This window comes from Quercus robur, chromosome 5 (genome assembly GCF_932294415.1).
Source record: "Quercus robur chromosome 5, dhQueRobu3.1, whole genome shotgun sequence".
NCBI lineage: Eukaryota > Viridiplantae > Streptophyta > Magnoliopsida > Fagales > Fagaceae > Quercus > Quercus robur.
Genome location: NC_065538.1, coordinates 66,405,470 through 66,423,472, shown reverse-complemented (window position 1 = coordinate 66,423,472; position 18,003 = coordinate 66,405,470). Strand labels below are relative to the sequence as shown.

Sequence of the window (18,003 nt, the reverse complement as noted above, 5' to 3'; positions counted from 1 at the left end):
TTCAAAGAAAGAGTTAAAATTGTGCACTATACTTCGTATCTGTGAATTTACATTTCAAAGTACAAAAGCTCTGGCTACACTGCCAACAAAATGGTTGGCATTTCTACCATACAGAGCTTTCGAAATACACTTTTGAGGATTCAATTAACACTTTACCAAAATGGAAACAACACTATCACTATAAAGTGGAAAAAATTTTTACCCAAAAACTCTAACTTGAGATAGGGACATAGCACCTGGCCTTAAGACACATTTACAGATCTTCTTCTATATCCAATAAACTTCAAAAACTTCAAGATGAAACAACATGAAATTGTGATTGTCAAAGCCACAACTTTACCTCCTGCAAGTCCAGAAAGAACAATCACAAGGAGAGTTATATAACCCAAACTCCCCTCCTTCCTTTCACCAATCACTGCCGACTCATTGCCAGCCCGTGATACTTGATCAATACTAGAATTTCCATCACCACCTAATTCTTCTTCTTCTAATGAATTTAATTTACGTACGCTTTGATTTTGGTCTATACCAATACCATCCTCTTTCTCCTCATCAACTCCACTCCCCAATGTATCATATTCATCCCCCAAATTACTCGATGCCTCACTGATAGACTCCTCCTCCATCATCCTCTTCCCCTTCTTTTCCTTCTTCAAATTCCGCAACCTCTTCGGCACCAATTTCTTGAAGATCTTCTTTGCTTTTCCTCTCCTACTACAACCTTTGGAACTCTCATCTGTACAAACCAACACCTGTGATCCATCCACCACCACCTCCTTCGCCGCCTCTTTTGCCTCATCTTCAAAGCAATCAATCTCAGGTCCAACACTAACAATCTCATTGGAATCATCAACAACAAAACTAGTCTCTACAATTTGGATTTCGTCGATCACAGATTTCGATTCAGCCCCACCACCAATCACTTCCTCCACAACACCATTCACAGCCTCACAAGTTTTGATGTTCTTGATTACCAACAAACCCTTCTGCACCCTTTGAACCAAAGACTCCAAAGCAGGTCTAGCCGAGAAGAAACAGGACCTCTTACAAAGATAGTCAGCGAGAATAAGCAGAAACGCGGAGAAGGTAATACAAACGGCAAGTCGTTTAGTACTCATGAAACCCAATACCACAACCACCCCCACAAACATAAATTTCAAGACCACACCGAAATTCTTAAAAACCTGATCTTCTTTGCTACAAACCTCGCTAACCTCTGCTTCCTTCAACTTCAATGGCGTCAGATCCTCGTCAACGCCAAAACTCACCGACCCAGATGGAGTCGGTGAAATTGAAAGTGCCGGATCGGCTTGAATTTCTTGTTGGATCTCAACAGGACTAGTGGGTATGTCGTCTTCGTAGGAGGGAGATTTCTCTTTCTTCTTCTTCTTGTTCTTGTTTTTGTTGAGTCGGTCACGGTTCTGGACGAAGAGGTCGATGAGAGAAGTGGGAAAGCCAGTCTGAACAACAAGAGACCCACCTCGCTTCGGCGAGGACTGAAGATCCGCCACTATTCTTGATATACGACTCCGCTTCTGCTTCTTCCATGGAAGAGGCATCGTTTTCTTTGATCTCGATGTTGATGTTGATGTTGACGATGATTTGAGAGTAGTTCTGTTCTGGGTTTTTGGTTGGGAAGTGAGTTGTGGAATCCTATGATGTTGTTTTTGTTTTGTTTTATAAAAGGAATAGTATATCCAATGATACTTATTAGTACTAAGAGACTTGGTGTTGTTGGTGGTGAGAAAAATGGAGTGGATTTTTGATGATCTTATACATTGTGTGTTGTTGTGTTTAGTAGTATTATTTTAAAGAAGTTTGGTAATCGAACCCAAGGCCAAGGCAAAGAAGTTTGGCAAAAGCAAAAGCAAAGAAAAGCGAGTATAGGAAGTTACTGAGACAGTGTTGTGGGAAAATGTCAAATAGGAAATTGAGAGTCAGACAGTCTATAGCCGCGTGTGTTAGCAGTTTTTTTATTTATGAGAACCGTGTGTTAGCAGTTGGCTTTGAATTTTGCAAAAGCTTTGAACCTTCAACGTTTACCAGAAGACAAAAACTAATACTTGTTCTTGTTTTTGTTTTTTTGTTTTTTGGTTTTTTGTTTTTCTGGTCGGTTCCTTGAATGTTGTTAATAAAATTCTATTGGAGGAATTTAAAATAAGATTTTTTTTTTTTTTAATTAACTGGATCTGGAAAGCTAATTTTTGTCTCCTAATTTTTGGAGGATAAAATCTAGCTGGGGAAGTAAGGTAAATAATGCTTATTTATATTATTATTTATTGCGTATATTTTATCCCGGATTTGTGGATTGAGTTATGGGGAGGTGAATTTTTTTTAGAACTTTTTTTATTATTAATTTTCCTTTTTACTCAAACAAGAATTAAATATGTATTTATTTAAAATATAAAGAAGATATTATTGATTAACTAATCTTAAATGTTTTTTTTTATTTTTTATTTATACTAAAACTAGTAAATGTTAAATATAAAGAAGAGGGAATATAACAAAGGTTACAAATCTTAAGATAAGAAGGAATTTTTAGAGTATTCTTGTAACTAATAATAATCTTAAAGTGGTTGGGAATAAAAATTGTGAGATGCAAGAACGGATTTGTCTGCCACAAATTTTATAACTCAATTAACATAACTTTGTGTAATTTGTAGAGACATTTAATATTCAAACTTCCTCTTCTCAAATAATTGAATTATCAAATAATAAATAATTGTGAGATGGATGAACGAAATTGTATGCCAAAAGTTTTATAACTCAATTGACATAACTTTGCGTAATTTGTGGAGACATTCAATATTCAAACTTCCTCTTCTCAAATAATTGAATTATCAAATAATAAATTATTGTGAGATGGAAGAACGAAATTGTATGCCAAAAGTTTTATAACTCAATTGACATAATTTTGCGTAATTTGTGGAGACATTCAATATTCGAACTTCCTCTTCTCAAATAATTGAATTATCAAATAATAAATTATTGTGAGATGGAAGAACGAAATTATATGCCAAAAGTTTTATACCTCAATTGACATAACTTTGCATAATTTATGGAGACATTCAATATTCAAATTTCTTCTTCCCAAATTATCGAATTATCATATAATAAAAATATAATAATTATTATTATGCACATGTTTTCCTTTTGTTGTTAATTCTAGCCTTTTACTTATCTCCATTAAACAAAGTTCTAAGTTCTAGATGGGATTGCGTGCACCTTGTTACCTGAGTATATTCCTTTGATTTCCTAATGGCTCTTGTTGCCAACTGTGTTTACTAGTGCTATTCTATAGTTTAAACTTTAAGCAGATGTTTTAGTATCAATTTTTAACAGGAGTGCTAATTGAAATTTTTGTTTGTTCTTTGGTATCTGCATGTTGTAAAGTCCGCAAGAGGGTGTTAGTTTTGTAGAGTCTGTAGGCATTGTGTCTTGTTTGTTCTATGAATATACTAAATTCTAAAAAAAAAAAAATTCTCCACTAATATGTATTGATATTAAAGAATCCCCTAGCACTGTTGGACAATTTATTTTTAATTTTGATGTTATGGGTATGAAGAAATCTTATATACTTTTAAGTGAATTTCTTCAAAGATTTTTTTTTTTTTTTTTAAATTGAATAAAAAGAAGTTGTTTACAATTCATAATATTGTTGACAAATAAATGTGTTTGCTAAGGGTTTTATCTTTTTGATAATTCCATTATTACAGTAAGCGGAGAAAGCGGATTCAAACATGTTTTAAACTTTAGGATTTGAAAATTTTATATTTTTTATTGGGGAAAAAAGTCTAAACATTCAAATAGCATGTGTGAAGATGTTAGTACTTAAAAATTACTCTCCTTTTTATATTTGCTTTCGAATAGACAAATATCATTTTATAATTAAGACGTAGCTTGTGTCAATATGCTAGGACTTAAAAATTATTATGCTTTCTATATTTAATTTCAAATAGACAAAAATCATTTCATAATTAAGATATGGATATGGATATGGATTTGCCACAAACTAAGTTGCAATAACTCCTACAAAAATGCACGTATATCAATACTTCAGATAAACACCTATTTAAATAAAAACTTCCATGTCAAAATTGAATTTTCCACCAAATAGCCACTTGACATGTGTGCATTTTGTAGGAGTTGTTGCAATTTAGTTTGCAACAAATCCTTACCCAATATTTATAACCAAATTTGTAACTAAATTTTATCCAAATTTCTTAGGATGCTTCTTCCCTTGAAATTTCCCATTTTTAACTTTCTTTAAATTCTTGTAACAAATATTAATATGTTGCCACCAACCAAGCATAACTTAATAACTTTTTTTTTCCTTACCAAAAATGCTGGTTTCAACTCTAAAGCCTCTGGCAGGTAGCTTCCCCCTTCTTTTCTTTCACGTCTTTTTCTTTTTCTTTTTAATTGTTTAATTATTTTTTTTAGAGAAAAATTACAACTTATCCACCTATAGTTTGGCTGAAATTTAAGTTGCCTAATTATAATTTGAAATTTGACATTTTATCTACTTGCGGTTAGCTCAATTAGAGTTTAGTAACCCACCTCTGTCAAAAAAATGGCTAAATATATAATTTTGCTCCACTTTCTCCTCCAAAAATACAAAAAATATAAAAATACAAGATCAAAAAGAATTTAACGGAACACTTGTATCACGAGATTTTAAATCATAAGTAGAAAATTTAAATTTTGGTTAAACCTTAAGTGGGTAAAGTATCAAATTTTAAACCAAAAATAGGCAACTTAAATTTCAGTCAAATCACATGTGGATAAGTTGTAATTTGTTTTTATTTTTATTTTTATTTTATTTATTTAATGTTTTGATGTTTTCTAAATAGTAAGTTCTTTTGGAGGGAGAGAGGGAAAATGGACTTCAATAACTGGGTTTTAGTAGAGTTTTTGTTTACTAATAAATGGATTAGGGAAAAAAAATTTGTTTCTCGATTTGTGGTGGAGTATATCTAGCTCAAGAAGTAATGTAAAGAGGGTTACATAGCACTAATTTTGGCTATATTTTTATCTTGGGTTTCACTACCGTCTAGTGGTTTTCCATTTTAATTGTATTTTTCATCTTAGACCATGGATCAAACTAAATAATGTCTATGTCAAATATGAGCGGGGTTCCACCATGTCACATCATAACCCTTTTAATAATTTATTAACTTTATTATTTGTTACATTGATTAGACAATATCAAGGTCACACAGTAATTCTATCTCAAACAAAAAAAAGAAAAGGACACAGTAATTTTTTTATATTCACGGATAAATCACAGTTGGAGGTTTTAGGATAGGATAGCTTCACAGTAGCTATAGAGTTACGAACTAAAATTATATCTATCCATTTTAAAATGAGCTAATTAAATTTTATCACATCATCAATAATTTATATGGAAATCATAATAAAAATAGTCAAATTTGTTTAAATAGTGATAACATCATAAAATCTAATACACTTTCAAAATGGTTGATTTTAGAAATTCTATGATGGAATTAATTTAAGAACTCTATATGACCATAATCTTATGACTTAAAGACATAATTTTAATGGAGAGTTTATTGTAGACATACTTATGTTTATGACAATAAGTATGTCTGGTGGACTTCAACAACAAAATAAACGAATATTTGATTTACTATTTTGTAATTAGTGATATATCAATAATTTCTAAGGTTATATGGTAAAAATTGTAATATTTCTCGCTCAATTTTAGTTGAATCAATAGAGATTAGCTTACTCATGCTATGCATGAGGTCATAACTCATAAGTTCCTGTCAACTTTTCTTTCTTTATGTTTTCCTTCTGTAATTTTATACTTTTTAAATCCCTGAAAGGTTGAAAGAAATATTACAATGTTGCAACCCACCAAACATCTCAGATTCTCTGAATAACCTTTTTTTTTCACTCAAAAACGCTGGCTTCAACTTTAGAACCCTCTAATGAGCGTTAATATTCGGCTCTTCAATACATATTGTTGCACATGGGAAATATGATTAATCTGAAAGAGTTGGCAAACGTCGGATGACTTTTTAAGAAAAGTTAATTCGAAAGGTTAGGAGGGTAAAGAGTAATTTAGGTATTATTTAAAGCTTTCATGTCACTTTTCTTTTTCTTTGTCTTTTTCTTTTTCTTTGTATTAGATTATTATTAGTATTATTTATTGTGGTTAACTATGCTTTTTTCAAGAGAAAAAATCAGATACAATACCTTGGTTATAAATTATAACACATTAGATTATTCAATTAAATTTCAGCAAAAAAACAAAAGATTCTTCAAATAAATTTAAATACCTAATTCTATTGACCAATAAAATATAAATAATGTTATTTAATGTAATTAATTGTTTGAGTTAGATAGAGAAATTTAATATATTGTATCTAAGATATTAAACTTAATGTTTTTTTTTTTCCCATTATAAGTGTATTTTTACATAATTTATATTTTAATAAATATATAACAATAAAAATAAACACATCCAAACAACATGTATCTTTACATAAGAAGTAAGGAACCTTAGTGGGGACAAGGCATTTGTGGACAAAAAAATGGATAGAAAATGTAGTGAAGCAATAAAAAGAATGGTGCACTCACATTATAATTTAATTCAACAAATCTTTCAACCCAACAATGCAATAATAGGAACCATCCTTTAATTGGTTACCTTTAGAAAGTGATGGGGAATTTGAATTTGATAATTAGCTTAAAAACACGCTGCATAGCAAACTACCACCAAAGGCTCTTTATAAAATTCTAAGTGAAAAACTTTTAGCCGCTTCCACATTTGAATAACTCCTCCATTTCACGATGATTTAAAAAAGAAAAACGAAAAAGGAACCTAACCTCGGTCAACACAACTTGTTACCATTGTTTAATCCAATAATTAAAAGATATTTCCATAGAGTGATAGACATCATCCTTTTGATTAGAATGACGTAAAGGATGCTTTTATTACAAAATTTTGCAACTTATTAAAGTTGTGGGAGGAGAACCCAGTTATGGCAAATAGTTTATTAGAATGACATAGGGGATGTTTTTTTTTTTTTTGCTAAAACATAGGGGATGTATTTATTACAAAACATTACAACTTATTTATTTATTTGTTTTTGATAAACAAGGCATTTAAACTTCTTTCAATACTTGACTATTTCTTTGGGTATGCACAAGCCCCCTCACAGTGGCGGCACCACCTTATGGCCAGGGTGGTCCTAGGACCACCCTGACTTTAAAAAAAAAAAATAATAATAATAATAATTTAAAATTTTATATTTATTTGTCTTTAAAAATTTTTTTGGGACCATCTTGAATTTTTTTCATGCTAATAAAATTAAATTTTGGTCAATAATTTGAGCAACTTAACAATATATTAGATTCTTTCAAGCAAAAAAGAAAAACTCAAAAAAAAAATTGAACTAAAATCTGAAAAAAGAAAAATTATAATAAAACTACTACAAGCTGGGCAGTGGCTTGATTCCTTCGACTAAGCACAATGCCCAATACAACACAATTTTCAACATTTTATTATTTTTTATTGCAATATTATTTTTCCTCACCAGACATATATTACTTACTTCTCATTTTTAATTATTTTTTCTTGTTTATTCTTGACCACACATGTCTTCTGTTTCCTCGATTTTTACACTTAATACATTTAAATTTTATCACATCTTCGTCTACACTTTTACATCTGCATTTTGCCTTCCTCCTTGTTTGTAACTTCTATGTCTTCTACCAGTACCAGTGCGGCAGTGGCTCTTCTCAAGTTTTAAGTCTCAAATTTCTCAATACGATTTTTTTTAGCTATACAGGTACCCTTGTTCATTTCTTTTCTTTTCATTTTTTTCCTTTTGAGATTTTTTGGTTTACATAATGCAAATTTGTTTTGGTTTTAAGAACAATTATTAATTTTTTTTTTTTAAGCACAAACTTCATGCCGGCTGAATCTTGAATTTCAGCTAGTATTTATTGAAACACCCCGAAACACCCAAAATAGACTGGAATGATCCGAATTTTTTTCCGAAATGGAATAGGGTGGGTTATTGTTTCGGTTTGTTTACTAGCATGGTATTTTCTAGCCGTTACAGCCGGAACGGAATGGAATTAATAACATTGAATCAAACCTAATTACCTAAAGGCTAAAAAGAAATAAAATTGTGTAATTTATGCTTTCTAAGGAACACTCTAAACAAAATTCCTAGAGCCACCACTGCCCCCTCTGTCTCACACACACCAAGTAGGGATGGCAATAGAGCGCCATAGAGTAATAGACATCACCCTTTTGATTAGAATGACATAAAGGATGCTTTTACAACCGATTAAAGTTTTTTGGGGGGGGGGGGGGGGGAGAACCCAATGACAAATAGTTTATTAGAATGACATAGGGGATTCTTTTATTACAAAACATTACAACTTATTTATTTTTGATAAACACGGTATTCAAACTTCTTTTAGTATTTGACTATTTCCTTGGGCATGCACAATCGCTCCTTGGTCCCACACACACCGAATAGGGATGGCAACGGGGTGGGGCAGGTTGAAGGATGGGGTCTTCACCCCCCCCCCCTCCTCAGGCACATGGTTTTGTCTTACCTCATTCCCACCTCGCTTAGTATCCCAGCATGTTGAGGAAATTTGCCCACAACTATTAGAATTATTTTTAATAAAACTTGTTTTGTTAATAAAAATATACTTGAAATTACAAATAAATTTATCCCATTAATCAAATTAATTTTAGAAAAAATTGAATAATTTATTAAAGTGTTTAATAAGATAATATCACAACAAAAACAAAAATCTCATAATACAAAATCAATGATTCAATAGTATATAAATTTGTGTATAATAAAGACAAAAGTAAATGTTAAAATTGGTACTTTATTTCCAACCTTGCTAGAGAAAAAAAAGGGCAGAAATCCTTATTGGGTAGAATAAAATAAGTTGATGATATATTTGTTTAAATAGTAGGGTTTTAGAATATGAAAAATTTACAATTTAACTCTTATCAATGTGAGGCGGGGTGGGTTAGGTCTAAAAGTTCTAAACCCTTCCTGGCCTTGCCTCACCTTGCCTCACTTTGTCCCGTGGTGCGGGGTTAAAATCTCGCCCTAACACTTTTATGAGGAGGGGAAAATTTGCGTGGGACGAAGCGGGGAAAGACGGGTCAAGCAAGAAAGGGCAAAATTGTCATCCCTAACATCGGGTTATTATAGGGAGGAATCCTATGAGAGAGGTCTCAAGACGCTAGTAAGAGATTTCAAACCTAAAATCTCATAAATATCATGATGCCTTAGGAACCACTAAGCAAGCTCTTTGGGGCTATATTACAACTTGTAAAAGTTGTGGGAAGAGAACCCAGTTTTGGCAAATGGGTCTAGGTTACGAGGCCTAAAAGACCGGAATAAGAGAGAAGTCTTAGACCAATGAGCACATGCCTAATCAAAATGGCCCCCAATGGCCCCTCCATAAAGACCAACTTAAAAGGAGGGAGGAGACAACCATTACAAGTCTCAAGAAGGAGCACTGGACGAGGATCCATCCCTTGGAATCTATTCAAGGAGCATTCCCTCCTCAGTGACATGTTGAAGCTTGCTTAGCTCCTAGATATAAGTAAGGGTTTGTACGTTCCAAACAATAAGCAATCTAAGAAGTTTAAAGGAATAAGTCTAGTGTCACAACTTGTGACACAACTTATGCCATAACTCGCTCATGTGACGAGTTGTGGTTGGTGAAGGGGTGATGGTGGGTCCATGTGGAGACAATTCTCCACCAACCATAACTCGCCACATGAGTGAGTTGTGGCACAAGTTATGACACAAGTTGTGGTAATAGACTTATTCAGTATGAAGAGGGAAGTTTCTAGAGAAAGCAACCATCCCCTCTATATTAAATGCACCTCACCTACCAATAAAGCCAAATTAATGGTTGAATGACATATCATAATAATGCTAAAAGTATCTTCTCCACTTAATACTGGTCCTACAGGTGGACGGCAGGGAGAGTGTCTCAAAGGGTATAAATAGGAATAGATCCCCTATGCACAAGGGATCCAGAAAATTTTTTTTAATTTTTTTATTTTTATATAAAAGAGGTTAGAACAAGTGTAGAACATAGTAAAGAAACTTCAAGTGTGATCTTAATCCACCATAATCCTTCTTTAGTCTTTTCGAGGATGCCTTCTAAATAATATTAGAAAAGAGTTTCTCTTATTTCTCATTAAGTACCACTATTATTATTCATCCATGACTTTTTTTTTTCTTACATAAGTCCTGGATGAATAATAATAGTGGTACGATATAGTGGTACCACTTATTTCTCTTATTTCTCCTTTTTGTTACGGTAGAGACAGTTGCCACGTTATGGGTGTGTTTGGATAGAACTTATTTTGCTGAAACTGAAAATTGAAAACATTGTAGCAAAATAATTTTTAAATATGTGAATAGTGTTGTGGGACTCATTTTTAATGAAAAAATTGATAAAAAATGAAATTTGTGGGTCCGTGAACAGTGCATATGTACACTGTTCACGGCAGAAAGTTCACTTTTGCGGTTACTGTTCATTGAACAGTAACCGCAATACTCAAAACGTGTGAAAAAAAAAAAAGAAAAAAAAAAAAGAGGAAAACGCAGCAAACGTAGGTTCAGTTGAATCCAAACATACACTATATTTGAATCTTGCCCCACACAAAAGTGATTAGATGTTATTAATTTTTACATGAATCTACTATTATTACTATTTTATTATTTATTCAACATTACAACTGCAGCAAATTTCATAATTTATTAAGATGGTTGATTATAATTAATGCAATATTATTTTTACATGAAATCATTAGTAGCATTATTTTAATTGGAACCATAGTAAAAATTAATATGAAGTTTGTTATTATAATAAAAAAAAACTTGTCAATTTAATGCTAAAATTTTTGTAACTCATCCAGTTGCTTAATTGACATTTTTTTAGTATTTTCAACGAAAACATTTAGAATTAAAATTCTCCCTCCCATCATTGTAATTATGGAATTAAAAAAAAAAAAAAACCCTTATCAATTGACTGATAGTTCATAATTGTAATAAAAAATTTGAAAAAATTGTGTCTATAAGTAAACTTATATATTCAAAAATTCGTTTTGGAGGCAAATAAATCTGAAGTGCAGAAACATGGTGCAGTGGGCACGTGGAATGTCACTGTGTGAAGGTGAAGCCAAGCCAGCAAGAGGAGTGGACCCGGCCGCTTTGCACACACAAGGTATCAATTTGCTTTTCTTTTTTTCAAAATAATAATTAGAGACAAAAAGGTTGTGGAATTTTTATTGAAAAAACAAAAACAAAATACTGATAGTGTAAAACGCAAGTGATGGAGACATTATCATGGTGAGAAACACGTGGTATGATGACGTTTGACTGACATTTTGTCCTGTCTTGTTTTGTTTCTCTTTGATTTTTTTTTTCTTTTTTCGCTTGATTGTTTTTGGGTTCTTTTGATTACAGCTGTTTTTGACCTAATTATTGTTCTTTTAATAGTGACTATCTTAGCAAGGCACGCCTGTACAGTTGAATTTTGTTTATTTATTTATATTTTTAAATAAACTTATACAGTGTAACTTGTGTTCTTAGATATCGGTTATTTTTTTTTAATATAAAAAAAAAACTCGTACAACCTTTATCTTTTTTTTTTTTTTTTTTAATTATATCTTTTTTTTTTGAAACTTTAATTATATCTTATTAAGAGAATATCAATTATGTAATTTTTAATGTAACGTTTGACTTGAGAAATCTATGTTTTAGTTACTAAATTATTAGAAAATTGAATGCATGAGAATTTTAATATTCATAAATGTAATTAGGTCAACATTTAGTTTAGTTTGATTTAAGAATATAATAAAACTCTATATTCAATTTACTTCCAGAAGCCTAACTTAAGGGAATGTATTTCGTATTCTTGTGCATCGTCGATCTCTCTCATTGACATGTATATTTAATTTACTTCTAGAAGCCTAATTTAAGGGTTCGTTTGTTTGGAAGAGTGACAAAGTGAGAGGATAGAAAATGGAAAGGAGATAGAAAAGTGAGAAGATAGAAAAAATTTAATTTTCTTCCGGCTTATTTGTGTTTGGTTAGGAGGATGGAAAAATAGAGCGATTAAAACACTTATTTGTTTGGTTTAGAAGAAAAATGAGATGATGGAAAATGAAGTTAGTATAAATTTACAATTATATCCCCATTAAATAATATAAAAAATAACACATTTTTTAATTAAAAAAATTGTGTATGAACACTTCAATTTTTTTTTTTAAAAATAGCCAAAAAAAAAAAAAAATGGAACCAGACAAAAAAAAAAAAGGGGCAACGTACTGAACGAAAGCGGAAAGCCTATGTGTAAGGCACATGACATTTTCATCAATTGGCCTCAATTAGACTTCCCCCCCTCCCCCTAGTTTTCTCCCCAATTTGGGGAGAAAAATTTCTGGTGGGCCTAAATGTTTTTTCCCTCTCTCCCTCTCAGTCACTCTCCAAACAGTTTTTCCTCCTAATTATATCTTATTAATACAGTATCAATTATATAATTTTTAATGTAACGTTTAATTTGAGAAATCTATGTTTTATTTTCTAAATTATTAGAAAAGTGATGCATGAGAATTTTAATATTCATAAATGTAATTAGGTCAACATTTAGTTTAGTTTGGTTTAAGAATACAATAAAACTCTATATTCATAAATGTAATTAGGTATCTCGTATTCTCTTGCGTCATTTCTCTCTCATTGACATGTATATTTAATTTACTTCTAAGAGCCTAATTTAAGGGAAGGTATATCGTATTCATGTGCATCATCTCTTCCATTAACAAATAAGACCCACATATTAGTGAGAGGAAAGGTTTATATAGAAATTTCTCCTAATCTAGATATATTTATTATTTCCAAAATATCAGTTTACACGTACGGTAAACTTAAATAATGTAAATAAAAATAAACATAAAAATCTTGCAGTGTTTATCTCTACCTAACGATAAATAGTATCATAAGCAATTTACCTATGTACTTAACGTATTTTTGATAAATGACAATATATGTACATAAATATATATATACTGTGGGTTGAGGCAACGAAATTGGCGGAACCATGCAATGACTCCGGGTGGGGCCATGCACGCTTGTTTCATTGTATTGGAAAGTTGTAAGATAGAAAAGAACTACTTTCTACTCCAAAGACTAACTAGTGAAGTTGATAATATGAGTTCCATTGAACAAGTTAGAAATGTTTCTTCTCCTAGATCTAGCAAATTAACTTTAGCACCAATTTTGATACTCCCTAATTCTAATAAGGTGTTTGAATTGGAGTGTGATGCTTGTAAGTTTAGGATAAATGTTCGACTTATGAACAAGACCTATATAGTATATATAGTTATTTCATTTGGGCCTTGAAGCATTGGAAACAATATTTAATCCCGAAGGTATTTGTAATTTTTTTTTAATCATAAATCAATGAAGTATTTCAGGAATCAAAGGAACTTGAATAAATTGTGTAAGGTGGGCTTCTTGGAACAAGGACATTGTGTTTTATTCCCTGACAGGTTTTCCAAGATGGTGAATTTTATTCCCTGCCTCAAGGTTTCCAATACGGTGCATCTTGCAAAAGTATTCTTTCAACTTTCAAGGTCATTGTGCGGTTACATGGAATTCCAAATTCCAATACTTCTGATTGTGATTTAAAATGTCTTGCTCGCTTTGTGGAGGAGATTTGACAAGAGCTTTAAATATAGAAGCACGGATTTTGATGGGCAAACAGTGATGAGTAGAACTTTGAGAAATTTAAATTCGTAATATTAGTTAGGATAAGCCGAAGCAATGGGATAATGCACTTGCACAAAGCTAAATTTGGCTAATACAATGTTACCCACAATTCTATTGGATGATCACTACTAGAAGGTCCCAAAGCATGCATTGGACTTATAGTCAGATTGCCTAAAGTCCCTAGTTTAAGCACTGCATCACACTATGATGAAACATTTAATTCAAGCAAAGGTAAAAGAAGAAGTTTGAGGAAGTCAATGTAAAGTGTAAGGCAGCAGCTGACAAACTTCAAAGGCACAAGGTGTTTTAAGAGGAGGATATATTCTTTTTTTCTTTTGTCGCAAAGAGAGAGGTTTCCTATTGGTATATATCTACAAAAAGCTGAAGCCAACGAAATACGACCCTTACAAAATTATGAAGAACAACATTAACAATGCGCATGTAGTTGATCTTAATTCCTAGTGACATGACAATTTCGAAGAAATTTAATGTGGCGGATTTATACTAGTAACTTTATTCAAAGATTAATTCGAGGGCATGTTCTTCATAAGTGGAGGAGATTGAGATGTAGAACAAGTGTTATTGAAATTTCTTGAAAGATTCGATATGCAGAAGTCAGGTTGCATAATTAAATAATTTTTTCTTTGCTATTGTTTATTTTTAGGCCTAAATTTAACTATTTATTTTAGCTTATTTCATTCAAGAAATTTGGTCTTTTTAGTGAAGTCATAGGAAATTTAAAAAATATTTTTGTAATTTTTTTACTTTCTTAGAAGCCTGTCAAAAGACTGAAATAAAATATTTCACGGAAAATTTCTCAAATTTCTGGTGAATTCACAATTCTTTTTCTCCTTGATTCATCAAAGTTTTGTTAAGCTAGAACAACATCTATCCGCGCTTAGTTCTGTTCTGCATTACTACAAGTCGTGACTAATAGTCTACATTGTAAACTACATGTCGTAGAGTTAGTTAGCTGTTCATCACTTTGTCAAATCTGTTACTGTTTTTTATTACTGACTGTTGGTTTGCTTTTTTATTTTATTTTATTTTGAGAAGAATTTGTTTCTTTATGTTAGAGTTTGTTGTAACTGAAAGGGGCTTTATTTCGTGTAAATAAGAACAGAGCACCCACTGCATCATAATTAATCTGAATAAATCTCATTTCTCATCAACTTAGATATCTTCTCTAAATGCATTCAGACTTCACTCCGCAAATCTTTCAAATAGTCGTTTTAATCACATTTTAATAATGAAAATCAAAAGGAGACAACAAGAATTATAATAATAAAATTACAAATGTAACGAATACACAGCAAGCAAAACAATGGACACAAATTTCCTATGAGGTTATGGCACGCAAATTGACACACTAGCAAAGTAAGTTGGGAGAAGTTGGTTCTGTATAGTAATTTTTTATGGCAATTATCATAGTTTATTAGAACTTAGACTGGATATAGTTGACAACATCGTTGTCCACCTGGAAGGCCTTAACTAAAATGTCACTAGGAATTTGAGGCTTGGACCCAAACACTGCATTGGCAATTGTGATAACACCAGGGTTTTGACTGCTTAGAGCAGCAATGACGATGGCACTTTCATTACCAACATTTCTTTGATAGTGGATGAGACCAATTGGGAATACGAACACATCACCCTTCTGTAGCACCTTTGTGATAAGGCGGTTTTGAGGATTAGAGGTGACAAACCCAACTTCAAGGCTACCTTCTAAGACTCTTAAGATTTCGGTGGCACGAGGGTGAGTGTGGGGACATGGGAAATTCCCAGAGAGTTAAGTCCTGGTATTTGTGTAGCGGTCATGGGAGTCACCCTTGACCCTGCAGGGTTTGATGTGTTGCCTGCTATATGAAGTTCACTGCTTGAAAAATCATTGGCTTCAACAATCTTAGGATCCTTGCAAGCCAAACCATTTAGGTGCACTGCCACCAACCATAACATTGCAAATAAGATACATGTAAGCCATACTATTAAAAGTTAATGATTTTTTCTCACACAACTTTCTCACAACTTATTTCACATGATTGTAAATATTCCTTTTCCACGTTTTAATCTTTTTAAAGCATAAAATCTTATTAAATACTACTTATTATTGCACACTACATACACACTTTATTTTGAAATTATGTTTTAAAATCACGATTTCAATTCATGTGATAGTGTGTGTACGGTGAGTGTATAATAAGTAGTGTGTACGGTGAGTGTATAATAAGTAGTGTGTCACTGTCATTACTTTTTAAAAAATGCATACATTGTGTGTACAATTGTGAATGTTGTGATACGAGCGGGTGAAAGAGAGTTTGAACAAATATTTATGGAGCTACTACTTATGGTTTTAACATTAAGCCTATAGGGAGTAGAAGTATACATGTTTAAGGCTCATTTTGTACCTTTACTGTTTGTATCTGCAACACAGAATCTTGGAATGGGGGAGGCCATCTGCAAATTGTGAGTATAGGAAGCTTTGAATCAAAGGAAGAAGGAGTTGTGTAGGAATAGGATGATAAAAAGTGATTGAGATTTTGGTTGTGAAAGACTTATGTATGTATGTAGCTTCCTATATATATAAGGTGGGGGCAGAGAGAGAATAGTGTAAAGACAATTAAAATGGCAAATCAAAGAAAGAAAGAGTCTTTGGACAGTTGGACTGTACGAGAATTGGTAGTATTACAGTGTGCCCGCAAGAAGGCAACTACATTAAGATATCTAATGTTCCAAAACTCATTATAGGGCCGGCTGTCACATTACATATGGCACCAAGTCCAAGTTACAAGGATTGTACATATACATAAGTGCTTCACTTCACTTGAAAACTTCTTTATTTTTATTTTGAAGAATGTATTAGATAATTGATTTGAAATAATCAACGAAAAAGAGAACAAGTTCGACAAAAACAAAACAAAAAGGTGAATTTATGATGTTTAATAAGTGAAAGATGACTGGTGAATTGATCGTAATTTGTTGTTACAATATAGAATGGATCAAATGTATATTAGTTGTTGAGGGCTGAAGGTTTTTGCCTGACTGACTTCTCTGAGCTTTAAAGCCCAGCCCAAATGGACGAAACTGAGCACTTTTTTTAAGCCGAAAATGAACAGATGAAATGAGGCCTGTTTGGACAGAGAAATGGATGAACAAAATGAGGGATCTGTTGGCCCACTACCACACCAGCTCATCAATCGCCACTAACGCCTAGATGATTAAGAGATGTATGGGGTTCTCTTTGCTGATGTGCCATTTTCAATTTTAATAACTCCTGTTGCCGACACACGCAAAAAACAACTAATATTGTGCTTTGAAGGTGCGATTTCTAATTTGAAATTATTTCTCCAATGCACGATTTCAGTTATTTTTTACATGTGTGTATAGATGTGTGTGTAATTAACACTACCCTTGCATTTTAATTAAGTGCCATATTGAGGCCCCTCGAGTCTAGGATGGGTATATTCAATTCCATAGGGAAAAAGAAAAAGGGTAAATTCCACAAACCTACCCTGAGGTTTGTGGAAATACCAATGAGGTCCACAACATTCTAAAACCTACCAATTTAGTCCTTAAAAGACAATTTTATCCCTACCCTTCAGTGATAATACCAATCTTTCCTCATCTTGCTTCTCTCTCTCTCCGTTCCTCTCCCCTTCTCTCTTCTCTCTTTCTTTCTCAAATCTCTCTCAAAACCCACCGCCCAACAAATCCATATCACCCACAGCCACTAGAAAAGTCACTGACCACCACACTCATACCATCTTCTCCGGCAATAATTTCGGCATCGTTGACCGGGAACGAAAGGCTACTCCGGCGAACGAGCCGTACAGTCTCTCAGCGTCAAGAGGAACGGTGTTCTGAATCAAAACATGTTGAAACTTATCCTCAAGCCGAGACATCGCATGCTGAATCGCTGAATAAGCTCGATCCACAATCTCCGAATCGGACCTCACCGAATAGAAAGAGAAGTTTTTTTTTTTTTTTTGTCTGAGCTGACATAAATAAATCTTACAATTTTATGGATGATTGTTCAGTAATTTTATCATGTGTATATGCATTGGTTTCTTGAAAAGCTAGTGGATGTTTCTGGGTTTGATTTAAAAATGGGTTCTTGGTGGTGAATGTTTTTTTTAAATGTGTTGATTTCTGTTGGTTTGTAGAGTAGGTTTCTGGGTTTGATTAAAAATGTGTTTTTGGTGGT

At 32.5% G+C, this 18,003-nt stretch overlaps 1 protein-coding gene and 1 pseudogene across 1 annotated transcript; both read right to left on the bottom strand.

Moving 5' to 3' along the window:
• Nucleotides 1-1,891, bottom strand: LOC126726739 (uncharacterized). The gene has a single exon (XM_050432087.1). The coding sequence runs from the start codon at nt 1,557-1,559 to the stop codon at nt 243-245; it is 1,317 nt and encodes a 438-aa protein (XP_050288044.1). The 5' UTR covers nt 1,560-1,891; the 3' UTR covers nt 1-242.
• A 13,346-nt stretch (nt 1,892-15,237) lies between these two features.
• On the bottom strand, nt 15,238-17,701 carry LOC126728569 (putative germin-like protein 2-1; annotated as a pseudogene).
• Nucleotides 17,702-18,003: the final 302 nt, after the last annotated feature.

Bases quoted from the DNA above. Each gene is read 5' to 3' on its own strand.
- LOC126726739 (XM_050432087.1), bottom strand. From the start codon at position 1,559: ATGCCTCTTCCATGGAAGAAGCAGAAGCGGAGTCGTATATCAAGAATA.